Source organism: Lycium barbarum, chromosome 8, assembly GCF_019175385.1.
Source record: "Lycium barbarum isolate Lr01 chromosome 8, ASM1917538v2, whole genome shotgun sequence".
NCBI lineage: Eukaryota > Viridiplantae > Streptophyta > Magnoliopsida > Solanales > Solanaceae > Lycium > Lycium barbarum.
Window position 1 is genome coordinate 130,985,598 of NC_083344.1, and position 14,886 is coordinate 131,000,483.

At 34.4% G+C, this 14,886-nt stretch overlaps 2 protein-coding genes across 2 annotated transcripts; one reads left to right on the plus strand and one right to left on the minus strand.

The window, feature by feature from the left end:
- The first annotated feature begins 217 nt into the window (after nt 1–217).
- On the plus strand, nt 218–9,060 carry LOC132605499 (villin-2-like). Its single transcript, XM_060318632.1, has 22 exons — nt 218–402; nt 600–699; nt 795–863; nt 947–1,183; nt 1,283–1,460; nt 2,065–2,197; nt 2,506–2,665; nt 2,740–2,887; nt 2,971–3,071; nt 3,161–3,319; nt 3,450–3,518; nt 3,597–3,665; nt 3,760–3,897; nt 4,512–4,640; nt 5,103–5,250; nt 5,354–5,364; nt 5,447–5,587; nt 5,676–5,801; nt 6,665–6,727; nt 7,445–7,691; nt 8,325–8,509; nt 8,595–9,060. The coding sequence occupies exons 1-22, from the start codon at nt 347–349 to the stop codon at nt 8,706–8,708; spliced, it is 2,781 nt and encodes a 926-aa protein (XP_060174615.1). The 5' UTR covers nt 218–346; the 3' UTR covers nt 8,709–9,060.
- Nucleotides 9,061–12,659: 3,599 nt separating this feature from the next.
- LOC132607472 (uncharacterized) lies at nt 12,660–14,470 on the minus strand. The gene has a single exon (XM_060321447.1). The coding sequence runs from the start codon at nt 14,205–14,207 to the stop codon at nt 12,864–12,866; it is 1,344 nt and encodes a 447-aa protein (XP_060177430.1). The 5' UTR covers nt 14,208–14,470; the 3' UTR covers nt 12,660–12,863.
- Between the last annotated feature and the right edge of the window lie 416 nt (nt 14,471–14,886).

Consider the following 14,886-nt stretch of genomic DNA (forward strand, 5'->3'; position numbering starts at 1 on the left):
GTAAGATGTTTGAATTGTCAACTTGTTAAAGACATGCTAAAAAGGAAAGCAAGACGCTTAAATTGGGACGGCGGGAGTACTAATTATGATGTCAAAAAAAAAATTCTCTGTGAAGATTGACTAGTTATTTTTTCGCAATGTGTAACTTATGCATATGTTAATGAAGTCCATAATTTGTTGCACATTTCTTAATGGAATAATTTTCTGTACTTAATGCCACACTTTCTCATGTTTCTTTTGTCTGTGCAGTTGCTTTGTTTGGAAGTTTGAGCTGAAGTTTGGAACTTCAACATTCCAGTTCTCTTTTCTTTTCTGAAAGAAGCCGTAACAGGAAAGATCTTGCGCAATGTCTATTTCTGTGAAAGATTTGGAACCTGCATTTCAGTGTGCAGGCCAAAAACCGTATCCTTGGTTCCGGAAAATCTATTATTTTGATATTTCATGACTTCATGCCACTGAATGATTAAATGAAAGGAAGTTGAAATGAGTATAAACCAGTAAATTTTTATCATGTTAGTATGTTTTTTGTTTCCATGTTAAATGTTTCTGTCCAGAACTTGGCAATGAAATTTCATAAAATTTAACTTAACTCTATTTAGAGGGACCGAAATTTGGAGAATTGAGAACTTCCAACCAGTTCCTGTGCCAAAATCTGAACATGGTAAATTCTACTCAGGTGATTCATACATCATCTTGCAGGTACATGTTGGGAGAAAAGTTCTTTGCTCGTTGAATTTCTTTCAAGTGTTTTGACTACAATTCTGCTTCTATCTTATGTCCGCCTATAATTGCAGACAACTTCTGGCAGAGGAGGCGCTTATTGGCATGATATACACTTCTGGCTTGGAAAAGACACTAGTCAGGTATGAATCATTTAGTAATCTTAGCAGCAGCTCAACCATATTGTCCCCTTTTTCATTTTCTAGAAGTTTGGGTACTGTGCTAGGATGAAGCAGGAACTGCAGCTATCAAAACAGTTGAGCTTGATGCAATTCTTGGAGGGCGAGCTGTACAGCATAGGGAAATCCAAGGTCATGAGTCAGACAAGTTCTTGTCATACTTTAAGCCATGCATCATACCATTAGAAGGAGGTGTTTCATCTGGATTCAAGAAACCGGAGGAGGAAGTATTTGAAACGAGGTTGTATATCTGCAAGGGTAAACGAGTTGTCAGGATGAAGCAGGTAGAGGAGCATAAAAAACTTACTACATGAGCTCATTTGGGACTACGTATCTTCTTCAGCTGTGATTGAAGATAATATTGATCTTAGATTTTTTTTCAGGTCCCTTTTGCTCGGTCATCACTAAATCATGATGATGTGTTCATTCTAGACACTGAAGACAAAGTATATCAGTTTAATGGTGCAAATTCCAATATCCAGGAGAGGGCCAAAGCATTAGAAGTTATTCAGTTATTGAAGGAGAAGTATCATGACGGGGTGTGTGATGTTGCAATTATTGGTAAGCCGAAGCCACAGAGTAAAATACGAAAAGTGTGCAAGGCCACAGCGTAAAATACAAGAAGTGTACAATTCATCTATTTTTGCTGTTCCTGTTATCAGTCATATAGTACCTGAAAACTAGGGTCTATACTACTTTGACATCTGAGAGTAATAGGAGTATGATTTTCCGACATCGATCAATACCATGTTTAATCATTCCATGGATATGTAAGATTCATGAAACAAAAAATTCCATGGATTTGTATGTATCTTGTGACACCCAATTGATGTAAAAATATAGGAGATATTTGTTCAACTATAACGGGGAAAGAGGACATTTGACAATAACTGCATATTTCTGTGGGGGAGTTATGTGAGAACTTATATATTGAACAGAATTACTTGCACTTGGGCAATAGCTTTGATTAATTAAACAGGAGACACGCTATTTTAAACTGAATCTTACGTAATTAGAAGAAGATATATCTAAATTGATGTTATCATCCATGTAAATAATTCTTTGGACGGAATTGTTATGTACTCTATCATGTGATATGTGATATTTATTGAAGTAACTCACTCTTTTGATGCTTCCAAAAATATGACTCTATTGCATGCCCCAGATGATGGGAATCTACAAGCTGAGTCAGATTCTGGAACTTTTTGGGTTCTCTTTGGTGGCTTTGCTCCAATTAGCAAAAAGGTTGCTACCGAAGATGATATTATTCCTGAGAGAACTACTGCTAAACTTTATAGGTAATGTTGAATCCTTTAACTTTGTAATTATGCTGAAATTAGTAAAGCAGCTATATACTTGTACAACAACAATAACAACCCAGTGAAATCCCACATCGTGGGGTCTGGGGAAAGCAGCTATATACCTGTAAAAAAAAATATAAATAAAAAGTGAAGAGTTATTAACTTATTATACTCCTTTACGTTAATTCAGTTTATGTTGATCTTCTTCTCATTTTTAGCACTTGGGGTTGAAACTTGTTACTGATCTTGTATGTCAACCATTTGCTGTTGTAGGTGCTAAAGTTGAATTATTTCCTCTTTTGCAGCATTATTGATGGCCAGGTCAGTCCTTTGGATGGTGAACTTACAAAATCCATCCTGGAAAATGATAAATGCTATATTTTGGATTGTGGTTCTGAGGTTTTCACTTGGGTAGGCCGTCATACCCAACTAGAGGAGAGGAAAAGTACCATTAAAGCAGCAGAGGTAGAATATTAGCAGTTCGTTTGTGTTCTTGTGTGGTATAATTTCTCATATCTTAGTGACTTAATAACTCCCAGGAATACCTTGCCAATCAAAATAGACCTAAGTCAACGCGTATAACCCGGCTTGTTCAAGGGTATGAGACACATTCTTTTAAGTCCAATTTCGACTCTTGGCCATCAGGATCAACACCCGCCCCCGAGGACGGACGAGGAAAAGTAGCAGGTAGATTTATTACAAGCTTGTGAAGAATTTGTGCATGGCTGGTTTGAATTATTTTTAACTTTCTCCATGTTGCATCCTTTCAGCTTTGGTGAAGCAACAAGGTGCTGCCGTCAAAACTGCAAACAAAAGTACTTCTGTCCATGAGGAAGTTCCCCCTTTGCTTGAAGGAGGTGGAAAGATAGAGGTCTGATCATCAGAATGTTTTCCATGTCATAATAATTTATCTGCTGATTTAGCCAGCTCATTCTTCACTGAAAATGTATAATTTGTTAGGTTTGGCGCATCGATGGCAGTGCAAAGACTCTGATACCCAAAGAAGACATTGGTAAATTCTACAGCGGAGATTGCTACATGGTTCTCTACACATACCATTCTCATGAAAGGAAAGAAGATTATTACTTATGCTGGTGGATTGGAAAGGATAGCATCGAGGTACGGATGTCCTTGCATATAAGGGTGAAATACATATTTATAGAATTTTCTGTCATTGCATTGAAATAGTGACAAGGAATACACTCTAATTATTGTTCAGTCCATGAATTAAATCATTGTTTGGATTCAGGAGGATCAAGAGATGGCTGCACAATTGGCCAGCACAATGTGCAATTCACTTAAAGGGAGACCTGTGCTGGTATTACTTCTTTCTCTTACTCTTTTCCGGTCAAAAACTCAAAATGAGGTTTTATAATGTGACATTTACGTTGTCCAGGGTCGGGTATACCAAGGGAAAGAACCACCACAATTTGTTGCAATATTCCAGCCCATGCTGGTTCTTAAGGTACCTCTCAATATATCATGATAGAGGCTATTGATGTCATTTTAACATATAGAATAGAATAACCATGACAGGTTTCTTCCTTTTTTTTTTTCAGGGTGGATTAAGCTCTGGCTATAAAAGTTATATTGCAGACAATGACTTGAATGATGAAACCTATGCTTCTGATACTGTTGCCCTTATAAGGATATCTGGAACTTCTGCTCATAACAAGAAAGCAGTTCAAGTCGATGTTGTATGCTTATTGACCCTTAAAGTTTTTCCTTTTTGGGCTATTAAGCGGTCTATCGCTGATAATCTTGTTCTTGCTCCGCACTATGTATCCCTATTTACTCTTGCTGTAGAAGCTACTTTGTCAGACCCTTCTTGTCGTCACTTGGACATGTTCTCAAACTATGTCTAGATAGATAAGTAGCTTGCGTTCTATGTTGATTGAATATTTCTTGCCAAACAAATACCTTTTCTGGATAGAGTCTCCATATATCAGAAAGTTGTTTTCTTGGATTACGTAAACATCTGTCCAGGGAGGTACTTTAGGATTTATTTTGATATATGTTGAAGCTGTCCTTATTTTCATGCTAATGCATACTCATTGAGAGTGAGATTTTAGTGATCTAAAAAACAGTCCAATAGAAAATGAAAATGCTACATTTTTCATTGAAAATTTATGTTAACTTTGTTCTTGTGCATAGTTTCCAATTCCCATATTGCCTTAGACAAGGACTCTCTACTGTCACGACAAAGTTTATATTGTTGTTTAACCTACTATGAACTGTGTTGTAAACTTGCCAAAATAAAATTTTAAAACCTGGATTTCTAAATTTATTCCCTGTTTCTGAACCCTGGTAGGCGGCAAGTTCACTGAACACCTATGAGTGTCTTCTTCTGCAATCTAGCTCTTCGGTATTCATTTGGCATGGAAAGCAGAGTACCCAAGAGCAACAGCAGTTAGCAGCAAAGGTTGTGGAATTCTTGAAGGTGAGCCTTGTCTTTAAATAGGAAAACGTTTTTCTTTGTCATTGTTGTCTTTCCAAGTAGAAGGGCTTGATCATTTTAAGTAGATTAGTACTAGGTGCTCATAATTTCACTTGGACACATATATGAAGTCTTAGAGAACTTTAATCTATGAAATCTCTTCAGATACCAAATACAATTAGAAGAACGATTTTACATAGTACGACTTTTTTAAGAAAAAGCCCCTAATTTTCTTTCCATATTGTGCTAAGAATAGAACCTAGTAAGTAAGATATATATGGTTTTCTAGCCTATAGCATACGAAAACAGGTTGCTCTTATTGATTTCTTTAATAGGCGGTTATTGGAGGTATCACATGCACATTATCATATTTGGTAAAATTGTGAAAAGAATATCTCCAACTAACTGTGTTTGTCCTTGTTTATGCTGTTAATTCTTTTGAGTTTGTTTTATTCACGAAATCAGCCAGGAGTGACTGTAAAACATACCAAGGAAGGAACGGAGAGCTCAAATTTTTGGAATGGTCTTGGAGAAAAAAAAGATTATACCAGCAGTAAATTAGCTCCTGAAGTCACCAGGGAACCTCACTTGTTCTCATGTTCTGTTAACAAAGGTTCATCCCTCATCCTTTAATTTGCAGATTTTTGTTCATGAGGAAATTTTTTTCTGCTAACTCTCTTGCTGAAATGATTTCATGCTAACTCGTGGATGTCCAGGAAAATTTGAGGTAATATGCCAGAGAATTGAGTTAAACCTTTCAATTTCTGTTTGTTTAGGAAATAGGTTAATACTTTCTATTTAAATGACAGGTTGAAGAAATCTACAATTTTTCTCAAGATGATTTGTTGACTGAGGATGTCATGGTTCTAGACACGCTTGCTGAAGTTTTTGTTTGGGTTGGTCAATCAGCAGACTCCAAAGAAAAGCAAAGTGCTTTTGAAATTGGACAGGTAATACTTAGTGTCCTATGTATCTCATATCTTGAAAGTGCTTGTCCATTTTCATTTATGCTCAAGTAACCGAAGAAGTTGATCACAGAAATATGTAGATTTGGCTGCATCTTTGGAAGGGTTATCCTCTGATGTTCCATTGTATAAAGTCACAGAAGGAAATGAGCCATGCTTCTTTACAAGTTTTTTCTCATGGGATCCTATAAAAGCTACCGTAAGTGACCAAAGTTATACTAAAGTTATGTCCCTCTCTCTATTGTTATGAGAATTTTCTGGTTTTAATTTTGGCATGGAACTTGCAGACGAGATCTAAAATGAATAGAAAATTTGCCTTTGTCATCCTTCTTAAAAAAAATTATGGCTGGGAGATTCAAGAGCTAATAGAAACTACAAAACACTAGAGACATACCAAAACAATAGTAAGTGAAACTCATTAGTCGTTTCAGCAACTTTTTCATGGAGTTCAGATTGAGAAGGTGACACTTGAAAGTTCATAAGTTATGATTTAAATTGCTTATGCTGCTACGATATGGGAAATGAAAGAGAAATATTACGTCTAATATCACACCCTCATGGATGGAGTAATGGTAAAATAGGCTGATGCTTACACAGTAGTAGGGTTTGATGGAAAAATTCAATTTGTATTGATATCTAACATGATGCAGAAAATTCTTTCCTTCTTATCTTTCCCTTTTTGTAATTTGTTAGTAGTAAGGATCACTTGAAAGAAGCATGAACTACAAAACTATGAAAAGATGGGGAAAAAAAAAAACTTGAAATAAGGCTGTCAACTGGTAGTTGGAGGCTATTTATGTCTCTATCATATTGTAATTTCTAATATCATGTGTAAAAAGAGAAAGAAAAGAGAGATTTTTTGCTGAACTTGGTGGTTAACCACATAGGAGAGAACCCCTTCTGTAAATGTTTTGAGTCACATGGAATAAGGAAAATTTCCTAGTTCTTGGTTCTAGATTATTATGGTATTACAATTTGCTTTGAAGGCAAACTATTCAATTATCTCGATGATATTTTCTCCACTTCTGTACCATCTTCACTCTGACTTACCTGTTTAACCAGGCACATGGAAACTCATTCCAAAAGAAGGTTATGATACTCTTTGGATTTGGTCATGCTTCAACGGTAAATCTTTCTTTATGTATAATTTTTTTATGCTTTTTCGGGGATTTTTTGCATTACTATAATCTCAAATTATCTAAGTTCCATGAATCACACAATTAGTTATTTGTTTCATGAACCAAATCTACGGGTTGGTTGAAAACAAGTTATTCCCGGATAACTTAACCCGGAATTAGTTATTCCACCCTCCAACAGGGATAAAATAACATTACAATCTCGGGATAACTAATCCCGAGATTAGTTATACTGCGAATTTATCTCAACCAAACATGGGATAAACTCATCTCCAATGTAATCCCGGGATTATTTATCCTTATCCCTCGTACCAAATGAGCCCAGGTTTTTATTTGATTATTCTTACTTCCAAATTAAGCTGGCTAAACAAGAAACCTCTTCAAGAAAACTAATTCCCTTTTCAATTAGCTAGCCTATCGCATTCCATAGTTTCATAATAATATATCACTTCTTAGAAACCATTAATGCTTGTAAAAGATTAAATAATATGATTAAGTTTTTAGTAATTAACTTCTAGATTTTGCAACTGAGAACAATTTTACTTGCGAAAGAAAATGCACAAGAATGATACTAATTGTTTTCCATGTCATGTATTAATTGATTGACAGTTGCTTTTCGTATTATCAACTGAATTTCATAAACAGGACTTTAAGTATTCAAAAAGTTTCCTTAGACGTGCTATAGACCTTCTATTCTATATTTCAGAATCAAAGGACAAATCAAGATGGGCCAACCCAAAGAGCCTCAGCTTTAGCTGCTTTAAACTCCGCATTTAATTCGTCATCTGCTGCAAAAACTAGTTCTGTGCCAAAGCCTCCAGGAGCAAGTCAGAGTTCACAAAGAGCAGCTGCAGTAGCTGCATTGTCTACTGTTCTTACAGCCGAAATGAAGCAGTCAAGTTCGCGTGGATCTTCTCTCCAATCAAGTAGAAGTCCATCAATTAGCCCCCCTGGTACAAAATTTTACTGGCATATTATGTTTTGGCATTTCTAGGTCCATTCTCTTCCCTTTCCGCTATTGTCTCATGAACTCCTATGTTCATCAACAAATCCTATATGTAGTAGGAGCCCGTTTGGATTAGCTTGTAAGTTTCTTATAAGTTGTTTTCAGCTTTTTTAAGTGTTTGGCTAGCCAGCTTAAAGTCATTTTGTGCTTAAAATAAGCCAAAAAAATTAATTGAGCCCGTTTGGCTAAATTTATCTAAAGCAGCTTATAAGCCCAAAAAAATAAGTTGGCCTACCTCAACTTATTTTTTTTTTTGCTTATAAGTTGTTTCCAGCTTATAAGCTGCTTTTTTTAAGCCCATCCAAACGGGCTCTAGGAAACGTTTTACTCTTCACTTTTTATTTCAGACATACAGAAAATCTTATGCTATTATGTTTTGCGCCTGTCAATAATGTAGTATGTTTATTGTTCTTGAAGTGTTAGCATAAGATTTGATATCTTAGCTTTCAGTTAATATTTACTTAATGGATACCGGAAAGGGAAATCAACATTTATTCACACGACGGCATTAGAAGTGAAATCAACATATTCTCAACTTGGCGTTGATGGCTTCACGTTACGCCCTTTGATGTTTTTTCAGGTGGAGCAAAGAATGCTCAGTTTAAAGAATTAGAAGAACCTTCAGAAGAGAGCGAGGCAGTTGAGCCTGCAGAGACTAATGAGGAGAACTCGGAACTGAAACCACCAGAAGAGGTATTCAGTTATGAGCAGCTGAAGGCTAAATCTGAGAATCCTGCCACTGGCATTGATACTAAACGGAGAGAGGTTCGTGGCTCAAGTATTGTTCACATTTCTTATATTCGGATGAATATATGTTCTTTTTTCTCATCGCCAATGATAAAACTTTCAGGCTTATCTTTCAGACGAGGAATTTGAATCTGTGCTGGGAATGACAAGAGAAGCATTCTACAAGATGCCTAAATGGAAGCAAGATGTGCACAAAAAGAAGGTTGATCTCTTTTAGTACCTGAACTAGTAATCACACTCTCCTTTTCTCAAATTAATTCTGCTAGGCAATCACCCGGCAAGATCCGACTAAGCCAATCTCAATTCTCTCTGAATGCTTACAACAACATTTTTTCACACGATTTCTCGCCAGAGCAACCTACTTCTAGGTACATGTTGCCTGAATTTACACATATATATAGCTTTTTGCTCAATGCTTCACACAATCACCATAATTTTTTGTAGTAGTTTTGCTTTCTTGATCCCTGTGCAGAGAGTGATATTCCCTGTTTGTAGTTAAAAGTCAGTGCTCAGACTAATTCTTTGATTTACTAAATATGTATCTCATTTTTATTCTTTGATTTACTAAATATGTATCTCATTTTTTCCAATCATTTGTTTGTTAACTAAAGGGTGTAATGCATTCTTTAAATTTATTGTAACTGAGTTGATACTTGAAAGCTTTTGCAAGTTAATTGAGTGTTTGGCCCTAATGTGTCAAAGGCCATTTGCAAATGTCCGTAGAAGCTTGTTTTATATACAAGTTTCAATAGTTTTTTTTTTCTTTCTTAAACTTTGTTTCCAGTCAGATACACATAAATTGGGACAAAGGAGTAGTTGGCTTGAAATCCAAAAAAAATGCCTCAAAATTAAAAAACACGGTAAACACTTGCTTGCATTGGTGTTTACACTAAAGCTAATAGATACATGACATGTACTATTTGCACGTAAACTTTTACTAGTACTTAATCATGTTAATTAATATGAATTCTCACCTAATTAAATCGCTTCACTATAATAAATTTATATAATTTGGTATAATAATCCGGTGTGAGTAAAAATTTACTTTCAAAAGCCCCATAGTTGGCAAATTTGAAAAAAAAAATGGATATGGAGTCGGATCCATTTGAATATTGTAAAGAGATCTATAGATTGGTGTGCCATGATCAGTGTTAAGATTTGCCAGTCATTAATGTTCTACTGCTATTAACAAAGAGTGGTCAACTATTTGTAATTTTAAAAAACATGACATTGTTTGGCCAAGCTCTGAATAATACTATGAAATAGCACGGTACTATTTAATTTTCCAGAACGTAAACAAAGGGGAAGATACATATATATGCGCATCAACTTAATCAATAAGTAATAAGATGTAATATAAAAATAGTTTGCGTATAAATGGATTATCCTTTTGCGCATCTCAACATCTGAACTTAAAAAATAAAGTATTCAGATCGTTCAAGGAAAGGTCAACCATCAAGGGTTGAAGTATCTACTGTGTCAATCTATATTAGTATATTAATAGCAAGGAGATCAGCAAATCAGCAATAGTACGTAAACTATGGTCCGATTTTCTCATATGTATTAACCCCCTGTTGGATTTTAATTGTTTTCTCCCTCTCTTTTGGCATTGAAAGAACTTTTTAAAAAATTCAAAAAAAACATATATTATACCCAAAACTCAATATTTGAAATTTCTTTTGTGCAAAGGCCGATTCAGACTTGTAATTTATGAATCACAAATAATTTTTTTGCACGTATTAAGTGAACTTTTAACTCAAATATAAGATTTTGGTCAAAATTACTCAATTTTGCAGCCAGAACTTTGGCATTGCCCCTAGGTGTGTGTATTTGTGTTTTTATTGTAGAAACTGTGCGACGGAATACGTAACAAGAAAATAGAGCATCTAGCTTGCATTGAGATTATTATTATTGTTTGTAAGGTTAATATTACACTTTAATTTTCGTGCATGAAGTCATACCATAAAAAATTTTGACACTTTATTAGTAATCCTCGAAGGGGTCGTTTTTGGTATGCGGATAAGATGGGATATTCTAGGATTAAGTTTGGTATTAATTTTATACTATGTTTAGTACAAGGTATAAATTTATCTTGGGATAATAAATTTATACCTTGTATCAAATAGTGTATAAAATGAAGCCCAAAACTAATCCTGGGATATCTCACCTTATTTCATCATAATTGGGATTATTTTATCTCACCTTTCATATACGATAAATTAGTCCCGGACTATAATTCCAAAATTAAAATACCGTGATAATTTAGTCTGCGGACCCTAAGGCATAGTATCCTTTCTTTTTTTTCCCCTTTACTTCCCTTACTCGATTCTTAAATGTCAAACGACACTTGCATGCTTGGCTGGCTGGAAAAAAGCTGGCAAGAATAAGTTAATTATATGATGAAATGAAATGCACAAGAATGAAATGATCACGTTACTTTCCTCATCCCTCATATCACTGCTGCTTTTATGGAGTTTGTCAAAAGGGGCTGAAACACGCGGTGGAAATTTGATAAGTATCACATGATGGTTCCAATTAAATACTAGTAGTTAGTATTCTTGCTTTTGCTTTTGTGTTATATTCTGAGGAAAATGTCCAAATTAATTTGCTTATATGTAATTTGAAATTGCTAAAAATTTGTCCGATTACACTTCCGGTCCATATATAGTATTGTCGTTAGTAAGCTATCTCGTATTTGTTATTGTCATTAATGGAGTTCCAGTATAAAATAAGTACAATCTACGTGTCCAAATTCATCATTAGAAGTCCAAATTTACTTCTGATAATAGTTTAAAAGCATCCTAATGTTGGAACTTTTCAAGGACAAACGCGACACTGTTTCTTAATAATGAGAGTAATACTAGATCAAGAATTTAACCGAGGACAAAACTGATTAATTTCGAATAGTACACAAGCAAATTTGTCCCATGATCACTCCAACAATTTCTTTATTTTTAAATCCTCCTAATTTTCAATAATTAGTCACTTCAATGGCATTCAATGGTTAACTTGTAACCAAAGACAAACTAGATGAATGTTATCCCTACTATTCTTTTAGTCCCAAGCCTGCAAAGTGAAGGATTTGACTTAAAACAGAGTTTGTTTTCATAATGTGTGTGTGAGATATGTCTCTCTTTTTCACTTTCACTTTTCATTGAATTGTAATATAGAAACAGGCAAACAGCTATAGCTCATATATAATGGCTGGTATTTATATTAGGTACATGTGAATAGTTAAATCCTTAATTGGTGCGTGATGCCCCTGTAGGTTTATGTAAAAAAAATTATCAAAATAAAAGATATATGTGTACTGTGTAGTAAATATTATGATCAATGCAGACCAAAAGAGTGAAAACATTTATGAAAATTAAAGTTCTCCCTTGGAGTTGGACCGTCACAGTTGTCAAATATGAAAATCGATAAAGTAATACTCCTTTTGTTTGACTTTGCTACTGATTGCTCATCATCAATTGACACACACCAACCTGATTGGCTGTCACCTTTAAGAATGACATTGGTATCACTGGGGTTGTGGAATCAGAATTTTTCCAATACGGCAATGTGACTTATGATTTATCATTAAGAACGTTGATAAATTCATCAATTTTGAAACAAGTTAGGATGGCATATGCTCTGATAAGATTCATCACTTAGCATCAAATTAAATCACAAGTTTCACCATTTTTACGGACCCTTGTCAATTGCTTTAAATTTCTTTCTGTAAACATATTCTTCAAGCAAGATACTTAATATGCTAGTTACAGTATTACAGGTGTCGTTACGCATAGTGTCGTTGCTTAGCGCTATATTCATCAAAGAGATTCATCATTTACAATATGTGAACGCATTATCTTACTAGCAAACCTTGATCTGCGCTATTTTGAAGTCATATCCATTCGAAGTTTACCTTGATTTGATATAGTTGTGGTGGCTCACATCCAAATAGTATTGTACTGCCTTTAGATGTCTAGTCAATTGTTGTATCTTAACAAATCTTGAGGAGAATTAGCTAGCTCTAGATTTAAATACTCCTAACCACAACTCATCCGTTGATTCTTGTGAGACCTCCACTTAATTTCAAATGAACTCTTCCGCCCCTCCAGACATACATAACTTTTCACAAACAACCCATATAACATTTACTATTACGTCATTATTCCGTGCATCATTTGTCTAACAATTCTTTCATTTATTACCTTTGCTACATAAAAATCATGATGGAATAATCATCTCATCAACATGAAAATTACATAACACAATTGTGCAAACTCTGTTTTGAACAAATACTACAAAGTACTATTATAAAATGCCTAAACAGAAAATTAAACATAATCCTATAATTTACCCTTTTTTCCTACTTAATTTAGCTATACTAACAATCACTATAAGCTGTAGATTCCAAAGGAAATGAACACAAATACTTCTTAAAAACAGAACTAATATCCACATTACTATTTCCACGTCTAACCATTGAATATTTCAATAATGACATTACTAAAGAACCTGATTTTTTATCCAACTCAGTGAGTGAACTCAGTTCAACAATTGACTCGCCCGAAATTAACTCAACATTCTTCAATATAAACTCATTTCCAACGAGTTGACTCAACAAAACCGACTCAGTAACCGAGTTCTTCTTCTTACGTTGCATCGATTCTCTAACGATTTCGATTAACATTGCATTCGATAATCTTCGTACCCCTCTTAATCCCCCCATAATAATCGCTGGATTTGCTTGTTTTTTACTATGATTTTTTTCGACGTTTTTTCTACGATGGTTCGACTGAGTTACTGTTGATATAATAACCGAGTCTTGACTCAGATTCTTGACTCGACTCAGTGGGTCACCTAGTAACAATATTTCCTTCACATCAACTAATATTACATGCTTGTAATTCCTTCTGACCCGGCCCAATAACATTGTATAACAAGCCCATCTTCTTAAACTCATTGGAACATGATCCATAAACCCGTTTAATGAATTTTCCGGGTCAAGTTCATCAGCATAAAACCCGATAACCGAGCCATAACTCAACCGAGTTGACTCAATATCATCATTTTCTTCACTGAAATTGCTCATTTTTTTTCGACCCCATATTGATTCTTCACTTTCATTCGCTTTTTTGGGCCGCGTCAAGAAATGGGTCGGGTCAAAAATGGATGTTGAGTTGGTTTTTTTGTATTTACTAAGGATTTTCAAGAATGAGTTGTTTTCTTGAATAATGGTGTTGTCAAAAGGAATGGACTTTGATGGAAATATGAATAAAAGATCAGATTTTGAAGTGATTTTGGACCTTAAAATGAGTCTTGTAAACAATTTGAGTTCTTGTAACGTGACAGATTCACTTACATGAGCTATAATTAAATCATTCATAGATTTTGTACCTTTTCTGTATAAAAAACCCATTTTTTGCAATGCATGTTGTTGAAATGATGATGATTTTGATTTGTGTGGTACTGAATTAGTAGAAAGTTGTATTTTTGATGGTTCAAAAGTGGATATTGTGAAGAGGAGAAGTGTAATGAAGATTAAAAGAACACAAATGGAAATTATAAATTGTGCTTTAGGAAAAAGATGAGTGGAATTTGAAGGCTTGAGTAAAGTGTTAATGGATTTTAATGAAGAAAGATTGGATTTTTGCTTGGTTTTGGTGATAATGGTGGAATCATCATCTGGAAATAAAATGAAGAAGAACCCCATTGTTGTAAATCCCATTTTTTCTCACACAGACACACAGTGGAGAGCTTGTTTTCTTTGCTATATAGGTTTATGTGAGCACTCTGTTTTGGCTTTTTGTAGCTGTGTCTATGTATGGGAAAGATTTAGGATGAAGAGTTTAGAGGAGTGTGTTATTGTTAATCAAGATCACATTTTTTTAAGACCAAAAGAAAAGACCTTTTAAAGTCTATAAAGATGTCGGTTCTCTATGATTAACCAAAAGGAAAAGAAAAAGTAGAGGACTTTTTTAAAAGAGAAAAAAAAAAGGTATAAAGTAAAAGAGGAGATCCTCCAAATTCTAATAGGTTTGGATTTTTTATTTATTTATAATTGGGGCGTTCGAATCATGAGCTTGTCTTAATTAATTGGCTTAACCATATGCAGCCCTCTAAATTTTTTTTTTTTTTTTATTTTGATACCTCAACTAAGTGTTGTTCTTATTGAATACCTGAATTTATCCTTAAGTGTGTGTCTATTAAACTCTCTAAATCTGATTTTTATTAGAAACAAAAATTAAATTGTGGTAATGAAGGTAAGCTATTCTTTAGGTCATGAATGTGTTGGTTTCTGCTGGTTCTACTCTTCCACTGTCAGCTTAATTAAAAGCTTACTCTTTTTTTCCCTCTCAATTGTTGTTAAACTTAGCTAAAAGATGGCATAATTAAATTAGAATATA